Genomic DNA, 16,406 nt, shown 5'->3' with positions numbered 1-16,406 from the left:
CACACACACAAGTTCACACACACACACACAATAAAGACGACTAAATTCTCAAAATTTCAATCCGAGACATTTGCATAAGAATGAAGGTATACTGACTGTAGACACGTGATTTTTGACCCTCCCCGAGGTGTTTCACCTTCTAGTGTCTAAATATTTCTTTTAATTTTGATGTGTCGATTTTATTCTATTTTTATTTAGTAGTTTTATTTACGGAAAAGCAAATAAATAAATAAATAAATAAGAACAAAAATATTCACTATTTTAGAGTACAAGTTTTGTGTTTTAACGAAAGAAAAATAACAAAAAATTGGTTTTCTTTTAATCTAGTATTTTTTAGTTAAATTACCTTTTAAATTTTTCCTTAGTGTAATGATTTTTTTATTTTTATTTTAAAGTAGTTAATTAATATATTTATCGTAGTATTTTTATTTATTCCTTTAATGAAAAGTGAAATTAAATAAAAAATAGAACCAATAGTGTATTGCCACTTGGCAAAATTCTATTCTTCCACACAAAAAACACAATCCATTTTGAAAAGAAATATTCCATTCTTCCTTCCCAACATATTTTTTACACTCATGGGCATTTTGGGAAAAAGGGCACACTCAAAACCTTATACCTAGATACACTATAAATAGCTAAAGGACGACAAAAAGAACACACACAATAAAATCAGCCGCACCTCACCATATTCACGTAGAAGAGAACCTAAAATGCTAACAGCTAAGCGAACATAGCAATCTACCATAGAAAAAGGCATATTCATTAGGCTCATGGATATTCAAGTTAGGAGGAGTTTAAGCAAACACCACTTCACTAATTTCGATGCTTCTTCTCCAACTACAAGAACCTCACACCTAATATAGCACATCAAGCTTCCATAACCACCCCAAAACCACCGACCACCACCTTCCTTCACACCATCGAGACCATTCCTGAAAACCCCAAAATAAAAAAATAAAAAAAAGAAGTAAAAAACAACCAACTGGAACACCTTAAAAAGGCAAAAACACACCCATAAAACCCAGCAAGGTTTCGATTTTGTTCCCTCATTTTGGTCGAATTCGAAAGGATTTTTGTCGTCATATTTCGGGTTTGAGATTTCCCGTGAAAGCTCGAGGTCGAGGTTCCGGTCCAAGTTCTCGTTTGTTTGAAGAACTTCAGAGGTATTATGACATAAAGGTCCGATCTTTCCTTATTCTAGAATTAATACATGAAATTTGGTGTTCTGCATTGTGCAATTAATTGAAGTTCGCATGAGATTTTGGTCTAAATGGTTGTGTTAATTTATTCATTTTCAATCGTATGCTTATGATTATCGTATATGTTTTGTGTTAGTATGTTAAAGTGTGATTCTTTATTTGGCATGAAATAATTATTCTGATGGCATGCATTGAGGGAAGCTCTTGCTTTGTTTGATTTCATATCTTTAATTAATATAATTGTTGTAGTCAGTATTTATCAGTGTGTTGGTTTTCTTTATTGGGATTGTCCTACGCTAAAACGGGGGTCTAAGTTGATGCATGAAGGATGTATTTTAACATATTATAATAATCTTGTAGATTTTGGTCTTAACATTTAAATAAACCGAAATTTCAGCACTTTAAATTGTTAAAGTTTTGGCTGCAGAGAATCGTTTCTTTACATTTATTATCGTATGAGTTTTTTTGCTCTTTCTTTATAATTTGGACTAGTTTTTGTGCGAAGGAATAAAATGGACTCCTCTGAATTAATTAGAGCGCGTGAATACATCGGGCCATGATATAGGCCTAACTAATTAATTAAGTGGTGATATGAGCGAGACAAGATGCGAATTATTTCAAATCTACGTTCTTAGTAGTATAAAAAAAGGTAAAACTAATTGTAAGGAGACGAGATGGGTTGCGAATTTATTCAAAACCCGTTGTCAAAAGAGTGAAAATTAATAATAACCAAATAATTTTAAGTCTCGGATTTTAGAGACAAATAATTGCCTTTAACGCTAGATGAGCTTTAGGCACGTTTCAAGATGTTTGTTTCAATTAAGAATGCGGTTACGCATCTTATTTCGAGAGGCTTAAACAACTCAAGGATGCGGTTACGCACCTTGGCCAAACTCTTTTAATAATTTATTTTGTTTCGATTAAGAATGCGGTTACGCATCTTATGTTGAGACGCTTAAAAGATCCGGAATGCGGTTACGCATCCGGGTTAAGTCTAAGAAAAGTTCAACAATAAAAAGTACGAGCAAATCAAGGCTCGAAAACATAATATATCCAAATTTGATTTAAGCTAAGTATAAGTCGATAAAGCGACCGTGCTAGAACCACGGGACTCGGGGAATGCCTAACACCTTCTCCCTGGTCAACAGAATTCCTTACCCGGTCTTCTATTTTCACGGACCTTAATATTGAAAGAGTCATTTCCTTTTGATTAGGGATTCATAAGGTGACTTCGAACACCAAAACTCAATTCCAAGTGGCAACTCTATAAGTAAATAATCCCTATTCACAACCGTCACTTTAATTGAAAGAACTCTTTAATAATATAAAACCCATGTGCATTGATCGCGCAGGACCCAAAAAAGGGGTGTGACACTTACCTACCCCTCCATAACCTTTAATGATTATGGTCATGAGCTACGTGAATTAGTTATTCTCCAAAAAAGAGACTAATTTATTCGCATTATTAGACTTTCAAGATTATTGTAAACCTCTTGAAAATGGATAAGAATGAACCATATTACTTGTTACTCCTTCCGTTTTACTTTGTTTGGTATAGTTTGACTTGACGTAAAATTTATTAAAAAATGACTTTTGAAACTTGTAATCTTAATATGTCATAATATTGGTGTGTTGTAGAACTTTTGACACTTTCTGTACTAAAAAATTCCCACAGAGCGGGTTCAATAAATAAGCCAAAGGAACATAGAGGGATCGGCGTAAAATTTTTAATCTTGTGATTTTAAATATGTCATAAAGATTTGTGCGACTATAAAAACTTCTTATTCCGAAAATGTATATGTCACAATCCAAGCCTATGACACGTATTATTGACTGACCTCATGGATTTATCGCTCGAGTTATACTATCATTGGAGTCGCAAAATGCTCTCATGTAAACTATTCAAAGAACAAAGTATTTCATCCATCATGAAATTACTCTTCAATTTGAAATTAGTTTTGCGTTAAAATATATAGAACTTATTGTATGGTTTATAGGGCTCTTCACTTTCCACTTTTATTTTGACGTGAGATTCGCCTAATGTGTCATGTACACGCTCTTGATAAACTTATCAGCGTGATAAAAAATTGTCAATCTTCTTTTTGAATCGCGATGTGTCATTTAAGCAAAAGCCAAAAAAGAAAATGACAAAAAGGACATAAAATGTTGCATTAAAAGAGGTTTGAAATCAGCCTTATTTTCTTCGTGAATGGTCCTAAATTAAACTTACAACCTAAAATCTGTTGCCAGGAAGAGTCGCAATCAGGGGCAGATGCATCTTCTTGATATCAAGTTAATATGAATTAGATATTTTCGACATAGAATAAAAATTTATGTGCAAACTCATAACATTTTAATATAATATATTCAAATGATGCTAAAAAACCATTAAAAATTAAATTAATAAAATTTAAATTCTAAATCTACTTCATAAGTTGGAATTACTTGAATATCCAAATGGTCCTAAATGTAGGAACTAAAATCTGGTGCCAAATGGCAGAGTTGGCGGGTTTATTTAAATTTTGCATTCGCACATCCAGTAAAAGCTTGTTAATCGACACGTTTTCCCATTTAAGGCTTCAACAAAGATTCCACTTTGCTTGCGCACATCATAGAATATAGGAAGAACTAACCGTTAGGAGCTGTTCTTGAGTTGAAGGATATGCAAAAGCTGATTAAGACACCTTCTAGTTGAGGCATAGTTTTTTGAGAGAATAATAATTAAAAGGCCAAATGCATAGACAGCCCCTTAAATTGATTGCATTTTTCATTTTGACACCTCAACTAAATCTAGTTCCTATTAGACACTTCAACACCATAAATAATGTTTCTATTAAACACCTGAGTTAACATCTCTTTTCAAAATGCAGCGCGTGTTTATCAAGCACGCTGATATGGAATAAAGGCCAATTAATATGTGACACGTGTAAATAACAAATGAACAACTATGAAAAAAGGCTTTTAAGGAGGAAAAAAAAAAAAAACTTTCTGATAACCCCAATACCCCCACCTCCCCACCCCCTCTCGTTCGTCTTCCCCATGTTCTTTCTTTTTCTTGTTTTTTCTCTTCCATTTTCTGGTAAGTAGTCACTTTGAGTAAAAATAATCTTTTTAAAAATGTCATTCATATTATCACTCTTTTTATTGAAGGAGAAAAATAAAGTAAGAATTGAGAAGTTTAACATGCGTTGGTGAAGAAACACCATAAAGAGCTTCTTCCCATGTTTTGAAAATAAAAAAAGAAAGAAAAAGGAACTCCGCTCAAAATTTATAACGGAAAAGGGCCAAATATACCCTTGAACTATCGAAAAAGGGTCAAATATACCCTTCGTTATATTTTGAGTCCAAATATGCCCCTACAGTTATATTATTGGCTCAAATATACCCCTTCACCGTTAAAGTTGTCCAAGTTGTAACCCAATCCCACGTGACACTAAAATTTTAATGAGGTGGGAAATATATGGCATGCCACTTCAATTACCAAACTCAATTTTAGTCCACCTCCCTCTCCTTCCATATCATCTTTCACCATTAGTGGGTTGCTTCCAATTTCCTCCATGGCTGGATGTAGAACATCATTTGCCATGATATATTCCCCTATATGAGAAACATCGTCATCCTCGTCCTCTTCCTGTTTTCTCCCCTGCCATTTTTATTTACAAATAGAGAGTATGAGAAACCAAGAATAGAAGCATTCAAGAAAAAGATAAAAGCATTATTAAACAACAAAGTACCGAAAGAATGAACTTTTAAATATGCCTTTTCTAAACTTTATTTACGAGAAAAACTCCAAGCAACTGTTCGTACAACAACGGCTAAAATGAATCCGCAACTAAACTTAAACATTGACCACAACCAATGCAAAACTAGAGCAGAACCTCTCGAACGGAGCTACTGACGGACACCTCGTTGACTCGACTCAGCATTTTGGAGCTTGTTTGACGGAGATTTACATGGTATTTTGATGATGCAGTTATGGTGAAGAAAGGGTGGTTTACAGTGAGTGGATAGACGAATGGAGATCGTCACTATAGGGTTGCTGTTTGACAGTGGTGTTTTCATAGTTGTGTTTAGCTATTATAGGTTGTAAAAGATGAAGGAAAATAATCTTCTTCTTAGATGTTAATGGTGAAAGATGATATGGAAGGAGAGGGGGGTGGGGTAAAATTGAGTTTGGCTAGTGAAGTGGCATGCCACATATTGCCTACCTTTTTAAAATTTTAGTGCCATGTGGGGTTAGGTTCCAATTTGAACAACTTTAATGGTGGAGGGGTATATTTAAGCCAATAGTATAACAGTAGGGACATATTTGGACCCAAAGTATAATGAAGGGTATATTTGACCCTAATTTGATAGTTCAGGGATATATTTGGCCCTTTTCCGAATTTATAATTACATGTGTATGTTAGATCATCTCTCTTAGGTTAATAAAGTTTGGAGAAGGGCGAGAAAAAACATCATTACATGTTGGACATGGGAATTTTCCATTCGTGACAAGGCAAGAAAAGATGAAGAAAGAAGAACACAACAGAAGTTTGTCTTCATCGTGTGTATCGTTCAAACCACTTTATCTGACAAAGACAAGGTCATTTATGCAAATCGGATCATTTAACAACTTTGGGCCTTTTATTTGGAATAGAAGGAAACACGCAAGAAGGCCTAATCGGGTTTGCATATCACAGAGCCCATTTCCTAGTCATACAAAATACCTAAAGGAATATACTCAATAATAGACTATGTATTTTGTACACTTGTACAGCTGTAGGTTCTAGTATCTTCCTAAATCCAGTACAGGAGAATAAAATTAGTTAGTATCACAGCCAATCATGTATAGGACAGCTGTGATTAGAATAGAAAGTTCTTGAATTCCTTTGTAATGTATATATACTCGTTGGAGATACCATGAATAGACACATAATTTTTTCTTCAATTGTTTTCTTTTCCAATATGGTATCAGAGCAGTAGATAACCTGCTATGAGATTCATTTTTTGCTCTCAATCATCTCTGAATTCTCACTACAATGGTTGAATCAGATAACACTGAATCAAGCCAAACTCACACTCAAGCCAACCCAATCAATGACCACTCAAGTCCTTCTATCTTCATCCGTAAGATTCACCGGGAATGTTGCTTGTCAACACCTTGTTCGATGGAAAAGGTTATGCAGGATGGAGTAGGGCATTTGTTATTGCCCTTTCAGCCAAAAACAAGCTTGGAATGGTTAATGGTACATCTGAGATGCCAGATCCTTCATCAGCTTATTACAGAGCTTGGACCAGGTGTAATGACATGGTCATATCCTGGATTCTCAACTCACTTTCAAAGGACATTGCTGAATCTGTTCTCTACTAAAAAACTGCAAAGGAAATTTGGAAAGAATTAGCAACAAGGTTCGGTCAATGCAATGGAGCTCAGCTTTACCAATTACAAAAAGAATTATCAGATGCAGTTCAAGGTAACTCAGACATTGCTGCTTATTTCACTAAGGTTAAGAAGATATGGGATGAGCTTGATGTTTTGATTACTTTTGATCATTGTTCCTGTAAGTGTGTTTGAGGTGGTAAGCTGAAGACTATCAAATCTCATCAAGATGGAAGACTGATTCAGTTCCCTATGGGACTGAACAGCAGTTATTCCAGTGTTAAGAGCACCATCTTGATGATGGGTCCTTTGCCTACAGTGAGTTCTACTTATTCTCTTCTCAGACAAGATGAAAAACAAATGGAGGTGCACATGGAAGCACACCCTTCTCAAGCTACTTTTATGGTCTCAAGTCCAAGGTAGAATAACAACAATGCTTAGAGATTTCCAAATAACTATCAGCAGAAGTACACAGGGAATGAAGGAAAATACAAAGGAAATTTTGACAAGCAAAACTCAGGACTTTACTGTACTAACTGCAAGATGACTAATCACAATACCAACAAGTGCTATAGAATAATTGGTTTCCCACCAGATTTCAAATTCACAAGAAATAAGAAGAACAAGTTTCCTGCTCATAGCAATACTAGTTCAGTGGTTCCTTCAGAACAAAACAACAATCATGCAACTTATGATGGAGATCTTATATCATTTGCAAAATAGATGACTACTGAGAAATAGAACCAGTTAGCAAATCTTCTTCACCAATTCAAATATGGTGAGACAAGTGAAGCAAATTCTGATGTCAATGTTACTGCCAACTGTGCTGGTATAGTTACACCTCATTTTAATCCTAGTTTATAGTCTTTTTCTTCTCAAATTCATTCAAATTCATGGATACTAGACAGTGGAGCATCAGAACACATGACTTATGATCTATCATTATTGTCTAATGTTACATCTTTATCTGCAGTTTTGTATGTTAGTTTGCCAAATTCTCAAAGACTCAAAGTCACACATAAGGGCAAGAACAATTTTACCTAACCTAGTGTTACACAATGTCCTTTTTGTGCCAGATTTTAAGTTTAATCTGCTCTCCATACACAAGTTCACTCTCTCGCCATTGTATGTTCATTTTCTTCTCTTTTGGCGCACTTTTTCGTGGCCCTTCCACAAGAGCCCAAAGGTTTCTTGTGATGTTCAAAAAGGCCTATACATTCTCAAATCGCTCCTATCAAGCCAAGTACAAGTTCGCCTCGGCTTTCATGTCTCCGACTAGTAGTTTTCCTTTAAGTCTACTTGTAATAATTCAGTTGTTCCTAGTTCAAGTTCTGTTTCAGTTAGTTCTTCTATTTTGAATGTAAACCTATGGCATCAAAGGTTGGGGCATTTGCCATTATCTAATATGAAGAACATTTCCAGTTTTCCATCTATTCCTACTTTGTCATTTCCTTGTGATGTTTGTGCTAAAGCTAGGCAGTCCAAGTTGAATTTTCAATCCAGTAATATTTCTACAAAAGGTATCTTTGAACTTATTCATGTGGACACTTGGGGTCCCTATAAGGTCTCTACTCATGATGAATTTAGATATTTTTAAACCATTGTTGATGATTATAGTAGGGGTACTTGGACCTATTTTCTTAAAACTAAAAGTAATGCCTTCTATGTTCTCAAGCAGTTCATAACCATGATAGAAAGACAATTTCAAACCAAAATCAAGGTCATAAGATCAGATAATGCCAAGGAACTTGGATCCAAATAGAAAACTCTCATTATTTGTCATCACAAGGTACCTCGCATCAAACTAGTTGTGTTGCCACACCACAACAAAATGGTGTGGTTGAAAGGAAACATAGACACCTTTTGGAAACTTGTAGAGCATTACTTTTTCAATCAAATCTTCCTTTATCTTATTGGGGTGAGTGTCTTTTAACCTCTACTTATTTAATCAACAGATTTCCTTCTAGGATCTTGAACTATAAAACACCTTATGAAATTATCTATAAGGTTCCACCTTCTTATCAGTCCCTCAAGTCTTTTGGTTGTCTATGTTATGCTAACACTTTGTCACAATTCAGATCAAAACTAGATCCTCGAGCTACAAAATGTGTTTTCATTGGGTATCCTATTCACCAGAAAGGTTATAAACTCATTAGATTTGCAAACTAAGAAAATATTTGTTTCAAGAGATGTCAAATTCTTTTAGTCTGTTTTTCCTCTTATTTCATCTTCTTCTCATAGTCCTGTCTATCCCATTATCACAACTTCAACTGAAACACTAAATACCACTAATTTACCTGATACATCCAATCCTTCTACTATTACTCATCCTGATTTTCCCATCACATCTGAAAATGCTCAACCACTATCATCACCAGTTTCCTCAGCTGATCCATCTTCCCTTGATTCCCCTAATCTTACATCAGAACTTACCACTCATCCTGCACCTAATACAATGTCAGAGTCTACTCACTTTGATTCACCTAATCCTGCCTCACAACCTATCACTCATCCTGATCCTATTACACTACTAGAGTCTACATCCATCTCTCCTCCTATTCTGCCCGATTCATCTACTTCACAATCACCAATTCCGAGTTAATCTCGTCCCTGCTACTTTACCCACTAGACAGTCTTCTAGAGTCAAACATCCTCCCACTTATTTGCCAGATTACATATGCAATTTTGTTTATTTAACTGATGTAACTAACACTTTTTTTGCAGCTGCCCTTAAACCGACTAGTCTAGCATTTTCTGCTTTGTCTAATTCCAACCAAACTTTTCTCAACACTGTTGCTCACATCACTGAACCTAGTACCTTTTCCCAAGCTTCACTGCATCCTTGTTGGCAACAAGCAATGGCACAAGAATTTGCAGCTTTACAGGCTAACCATACTTAGGATTTGGTCTCACTCCCACCTGGTCATAAAGCTCTACCATCCAAATGGGTCTACAAAGTAAAATACAAGGCAGATGGTTCTTTAGAAAGGTATAAGGCACGTTTGGTTATTCGAGGAGACATACAAAGACAAGGTATTGATTATACAGAAACTTATTCACCTGTGGTCAAGATGACCACTGTCAGGTGCCTGATTGCAACAAAAAAGGGGATGGGTCTTTTTCAATTGGATGTAAATAACGCCTTTTTACATGGAAATTTACGAAGAGGTTTATATGAGGATACCAAATTTCGGTTTGCAAGTTTCAAATCCTAAGTTAGTTTGCAAATTAAATAAATCCCTATATGGGCTTAAACAAGCCTCTCGTCAGTGGTATGCTAGGCTGACTTCTGCCCTTCAGTTTAAAGGTTATTCACATTCATTGAATGATTATTCATTGTTTTTCAAGAGGACTAGTCGTGGTGTTTGCATCCTCGCTGTTTACGTTGACGACATACTAGTTACAGGGGATGATTTAAGTGAATTAGCTGATTTGAAGAAGTTTCTACACTCAGAGTTTCAGATTAAAGACCTTGGTCTTGCAAATTACTTTCTTGGTTTGGAATTACTCAAAGAGGAAAAAGGTCTAATAGTTACTCAGAGAAAGTTTACCTTTTGATCTCATTTCTGAGTTCAACTGTCAGCACAAGAAGCTTGCCTCTTCTCCCATCGAGCCTTCAACAAAATTAAGAGCTGATGTGGGTGAACTTCTACCCGATCCAACCATCTATCGTCGTCTACTTGGGAAACTCAACTTCTTGACCCACACCCGACTAGATTTGTCCTTTGCTGTCCAACACTTAAGCCAGTTTATGCAATCCCCTCGTTTACCACACTATCAAGCAGCACTACACTGTCTCGCTATTTAATTGGAAATCCAAATTTCTTGGTTTGCTATTCCAATCAAGTGGTTCATTTGATTTACAAGCTTACTGCGACTCTGATTGGGGTTCTTGTCCTGAGACTCGACGATCGATAAGCGGATTCTTCATCAGTTTTAGGGGTACACCCATTTCATGGAAATAAAAGAAACAATCTTGGATTTCCCTATCATCCGCAGAAGCGGAGTACAGATCTATGCGGCGAGTCGTAGCTGAGATCACTTGGCTTGTGCGATTATTGTCTGATCTCACCATATCACCATCTCTTCCGATCTCTCTTCATTCAGATTCACAAGCTGCTATCATATAGCCAAAACCCCATTTTTCATGAGCGTACTAAACATGTGGAACTCGATTGCCACTTTGTTCGCCAACAGTTCCTTGCCGGACTTATTTCTGTGAACTTTGTCCCTTCAACCTCTCAATTAGCCGATATATTCACCAAACACCTACCTGGTGTTCCTCATCACAAATTACTTAACAAGTTGGGGGTTTCATCACACCCCTCGAACTTGGGGGGGGGGGGGGGGGGGAGTGTTGGACATGGGAATTTTGCATTTGTGAGAAGGCAAGAAAAGATGAAGAAAGAAGAACACAACAGAAGTTTGTCTTCATCGTGTGTATCGTTCAAACCACTTTATATGACAAAGACAAGGTCATTTATGCAAATCGGATCATTTAACAACTTTAGGCCTTTTATTTGGAACAAAAGGAAACACGCAAGAAGGCCCAATCGGGTTTGCATATCACCGAGCCCATTTCCTAGTCATACAAAATACCTAAAGGAATATACTCAATAATATACTATGTATTTTGTACACTTGTACAGCTGTAGGTTCTAGTATCTTCCTAAATCCAAAGACGGAGAATAAAATTAATTAGTATCACAGGCAATCATGTATAGGACAGCTGTGATTAGAATAGAAAGTTCTTGAATTCCTTTGTAATGTATATATACTCGTTGGAGATACCATGAATAGACACAGAAAATTTTTCTTCAATTGTTTTCCTTTCTAATATTACACAGATGTCTTTTGGATAAATTGAACAAAAAGGTTTTATCTTTGACAAAAGATACCCAGACTAATTCAGAAATATTTAATATAATCTAAAATCAAGGACCTAAAGTTCTTGATAGTTAGGAACTACCCAGATAAGTGTAGAGTAAAAAATTGAAAAAATAAACTAGGATGTTGCTGTCTTCACTGGAGAATTTTCCGATAAGTACTCATTTTTACAGCCGGTTAAAAGTTTTCAGGTGACTGTAGCTGCCTTTTCACTTTTCTTGATGCCCTTTTATAGGATTCTTATGGGTTTGAAATTAAAGAGCTTTGATTTGATGAATCTTCAACAGTAAAATAGGTAGTAGCAACGTAACGGTATTGCTGTGAAACTTGTTCTAGCATGGGAAAGGCGAAATATTTGTGCTCCTACAAAAGAACATAAGAAAGGATAAAATAAAAAGAAAATCTATGGAAATCAATCACCAAACTGGAAGAAGATGATAACGGTGGGAGTTCTGTGATGAAGAAACAAAATAAGAGAGGTGGGAGCCACTTTCTTTACCACATAAGCATGAGGTGTTCAATAGATACAGCATTTATGGTATTGAAGTGTTCAATAGAAACTAATTTTAATTGAGGTGCCAAAATGAAAAATTTGATCAACTTTGAGGGGCTGTCTACAGGGCGTATGTAGGCTTAAAGGTGGGGATTCAATTGAACCCCTAACTCTCAACGCGGAAAGATAAATTTATTTGTAAAAAATTATTAAAATTATAATAAATAGTAGGTATGAACCCATAACTTTTAAAATACAATGGGTTCAACTAATAATCTTAAAAGGTTGAACCCCTAAAGTTTAAATCCTGAATCCGTCTTTGGCTGTCTATGCATTTGGGCTAATAAAAATGATTGATTCTTCAATTGCATTCGTGACTTCAGAGATCTGCTCATCACTAGCTCTGAATGTGTTGATTTTAACTTGTTAAAGTGTTGAGTAGAGAATAGGGGTGGGCATGATACGGTATGGTACGGTATTTGAAAGTTCTAGTAATTTCGATTTTCGATTCCTAAAGATACTATACCATTATCATACCAAAATAATTCGGTATGGTTCGGTATTTTTAAGTTCGATTTCGGTATTTTGCGGTACGGAAATCGGCACATATTGTTAACTTCAACTTATATATACTCATATCGTAGAGAATTATGACTTCGGCTACTCAAAAAACGTCTCAATTATTGTACTAACACCTTACACATGCAAAAATATTCAAAAGAAAATAAAAACAATCGCCTTCGTAAATCAATTACACAAAAAAAACATTTAAATCAAGATAGGGTTGACAAAGTTTAAAAGTTTAAACAATTAGTTTTCTAATAATACTAGTTTATATATTTGTTAGTATTATAGTACTAGGATTTATGAATTGTATATGTAACCATATACTTCGGTATGGTATTCAGTATTTCGGTATTTTCTTTATGAATATCAAATTCCTTATCGAATACTAAACTTTTTAAAAATGCATACCATATATTGTACCAAATATCATAATACCGAAACTGCGGTATAAAAAATATTGATTTCGATATGGTAATCGATATCTACCCTACCATGCCCATCCGTAATAGAGATGATCTACAAAGGTATTTGAAGTATGGTCACCTTTACAACTCAAGAAGACGTCATATTTCCATGGAAAGATATTGGAGAAAAGAAGATGCAAATTGCCAGAGAGAATCTCACATCATGATTTCCATAACCTGTATTATTGTCCCTTCTTTCCTTCTTCCTTAGTATTGAATTAATTAATTGCTTTGTTATTGTTATCTGCATTTTGGTAGTGGCATATGACTTGTGTTGGTTGAGGACTGCTTGGAAGTCCTCAACTTTCTTTCCCTTTCGCCATTTATTTCTATGAGGTACTTTTGGAATTATCTAGCTAGAAAGCATTCATCTTAATAAATGTACAAGTTTGTGGAATTGGAAAGACAAACGCACACACTTTTGGCATTTAATATTACATCGCAAATTGCAAGATATGAGTTTGGAACAGAGAGCAGGGAAGGATCCCCATCTCCACATTGATTGTGTCCTCCCATCATCCAGCACACTTCATCTTTACCCCCACCCCCTAACTCCCATTTCCACCACCCCCACACCCCTACCCCTCCACTCCCACCTTTTATAGTATAATTTGTCTAGATTACATACAAATTAATGCTTTTAGGATAATGTGTTTTGTTTATATACCGAACAATAGAAAATAAGTCAGAAATCTACTTTTTTTCCTAGAAAACATTTTCCTTTGTACCGAACACACCCTGATTGGGTAATGTTAAAATAAAAATATTATATACTACTAGTGATGCATTATTGTATAGAGAACTCTCCTTGATTTCATCAAAACATACATTAACTTGATACAAGATCCAAAAAGGACTGATGTGTCACAACTTATTTAGTGTGCTAAATGGCTACTAGAGGCCAAGAACGCATCATTATAGGCTACCCTTTAAGAAAGGCAACAATTTATTATTATTCATGACACTAAATCCTTAATCTCTCTTAATTACTCCATCATGATCTCTTCTTCAAGCACAGCTTCTGTTAAAGTTTTTGCTTTCTCAAATCCAAAGTCAACTCAGCTTCATTTGAAATATTCTCATCAAATACACATGGCTTAGTGCATAGGCACTTTCTTTGGATTTTGCTACAATGTCCATCAGTAAACTTCTCCTTGATGCAAGCTTTTCTGCATGGCGGGGCGGTAATGCATAATCCTGTGAAAGTCTTGCTTGTTGTTTTGCAAATGTTCTGAGCTTGCACCTCTACAAATCATTCACAATTACTTACAAATGTTAACAAAATAAAGACATGATCAAAAGAAATATCCAGAACCAAAAAAATAGGAATTAGCGACAGACAAATTTTATAGTTACACAACAAAATTCATTGTTAATTCTATTTAGCAACAGATAAACTATGAGCTATTTAGTGACAAACTAGTGACAAGCTTCGCAACTAAATCCAATTTTTTTATGTAGTGATTGCTTGTATGCTGTTAAGCGAAATACAGCAAACGAGTTCTTTCAGGATATTTCAAAGCCGCCAATCATTAATAGTAACTTTTGAACTGCGAATAAATTTAGTTTCCTTCAAGAAAAATTATTTGTATACTCTTTAGAGGAATACATACAAGTTTCTTCATGATTAATTCCTCAAAGTCAAACGTAACAAACCATTGGAACAGAGTAATAATGCTCATAATTCTTTATTATTTGTATGAGGATTTAATTTAGAGGAATAAATTGAGACAAACCATAGGCAATAACGAGCATCATTGCCAAGATCAGAAATGCCATGAAGCAAAAGGAGCGAGCCATAGTCTCTTTGGATGAGTGAAAGAGATGGGAAATATTAATAATAAGAAAGATTGGAATTCTGAGTTGTGAATAAACACTAACACGATAGAGGTATTTATAGACTGTGAATAAAAGTAAAACCAAAAAGGATAAAATTTACTGGGCCAGTAAATGTGTGAAATAAATTTTTCCACCATGGTTGTTGGTAATTTTAATGTTTGGAGATATCAGTAACACAAAAAACATGTTCCACATGGTCATCAAATTCTTTTATTTTTCTTTTTGATTTCTCATTCGGTGTACTTTGGTACTTGTTTTGAAGTTCGACTAATATGGATTTGCACCGAAAAATCTTACTTTGAGAAGTAAAGCGCTCCCTCACTATCAAAAGTGATTCCATTTTCAGAGTTCGGGCCCGAGTGTTGGGATCGAAATAAAGGGGTGTCAAGCGAAGCTAATGACTACAACATGAGCGAGGATAAATCAGAAACAAAGAAAAGTATATTAGAATATGCATAAAAATATAGTTTGGTGAATTGATCTACATATGAAAAAAACTAATAAATATAAAAGAAGATATAAAACTATCGGAGAATAATCTCCCCTAAACAAGACTCTTTATCCCTAAAAGGCTAAATTGTGGATGCTATTTTGTTATTGTCTAAGAAGGAAAATCCTCAATTTATAGAAGTGCAAAACTTCTCCTTCAAGGAAAGGATGAATTTGGAAGAGTTCTTTTCCACCAAGAAAATCTTTTGAAGTACAATACAATTATAGTAAAATCCAAATAAAGTAAGAAATTCGGGACAAAGCCTAACACCGAAATCTCTGGTTAAGAATGAAGGAATTATCTAACTTTTGTTATAAAATAATATAACTAAAAAAAGAATATAGTAGAGAAGAGAGAAGAATTTTTATTTCTCTTGAGGGATAATTTTACAATGAAGGAGAGCTCCTCTATTTATAAGGGAAAACTGACTTGATCCAAAAGTTACTAACTCTAATTTCTCTCTTAAATATAGACATCCATAATAAATGATATTTCTCTATAACATGATAGAAATCCATAATAAATGGTATTTATCTATAACACACCCCCTTGGATGTTTATTTGATAGATAATGTGCCTCATTAAAACCTAGTGGGAAAAATTTTAACGAAGGAAAAAGAGTACACATTTCTAATAATACGCATTTTGGATGCCTCATTAAAAACCTTGCTAGAAAAATCCAATTGGGACAAAACCTTGGACAAGGGAAAAAGAGTACAGCGCACATTAACTTCCCCTGATGAGAACATCAATCTAAAATTTGAATCTTCGCATTCCTATCTTATGCACCATCTTCTCGAAAGTTTCATTTGGTGGAGATTAGGTGAACAAATCAGCCAAATCATCACGTGAACCAATCTGTTGCACGTTGATATCACCATTCTTTTAGAGATCGTGTTTGAAGAACAACTTTGATGAAACATGCCTTGTCCTTGTATGACTCCTCTCTTTAGTTGGGCTATGTATGCTGCATCTCATTCTTTGGATAGAGTTGCATCGGCGTATAATGTTGTTGAAATCACTCCAAGTGCATTCCTGACTTGCTTTATAAACAAATGTTCTCTTTATATTATTTGATTGTCATGTAGAACAACATCATATG

General features: G+C 35.0%; 2 protein-coding genes across 2 annotated transcripts in view; both read right to left on the bottom strand.

Annotated features, from left to right (window-relative positions):
- Positions 1-16,406, bottom strand: part of LOC132039003 (defensin-like protein) — a 72,142-nt gene that overhangs the window by 32,502 nt on the left and 23,234 nt on the right. The window lies entirely within an intron of this gene.
- Positions 13,763-14,871, bottom strand: LOC132039004 (defensin-like protein). Its single transcript, XM_059429529.1, is given in 3 exon segments — positions 13,763-14,021; positions 14,024-14,220; positions 14,712-14,871. Coding segments are annotated over 3 exon segments (321 nt in total). The 5' UTR covers positions 14,776-14,871; the 3' UTR covers positions 13,763-13,961.

Source organism: Lycium ferocissimum, chromosome 12, assembly GCF_029784015.1.
Source record: "Lycium ferocissimum isolate CSIRO_LF1 chromosome 12, AGI_CSIRO_Lferr_CH_V1, whole genome shotgun sequence".
NCBI classification, from domain to species: Eukaryota; Viridiplantae; Streptophyta; class Magnoliopsida; order Solanales; family Solanaceae; genus Lycium; species Lycium ferocissimum.
Note: the sequence above shows the minus strand (reverse complement) of the source record. Positions and strands in the feature narration are given on the sequence as shown.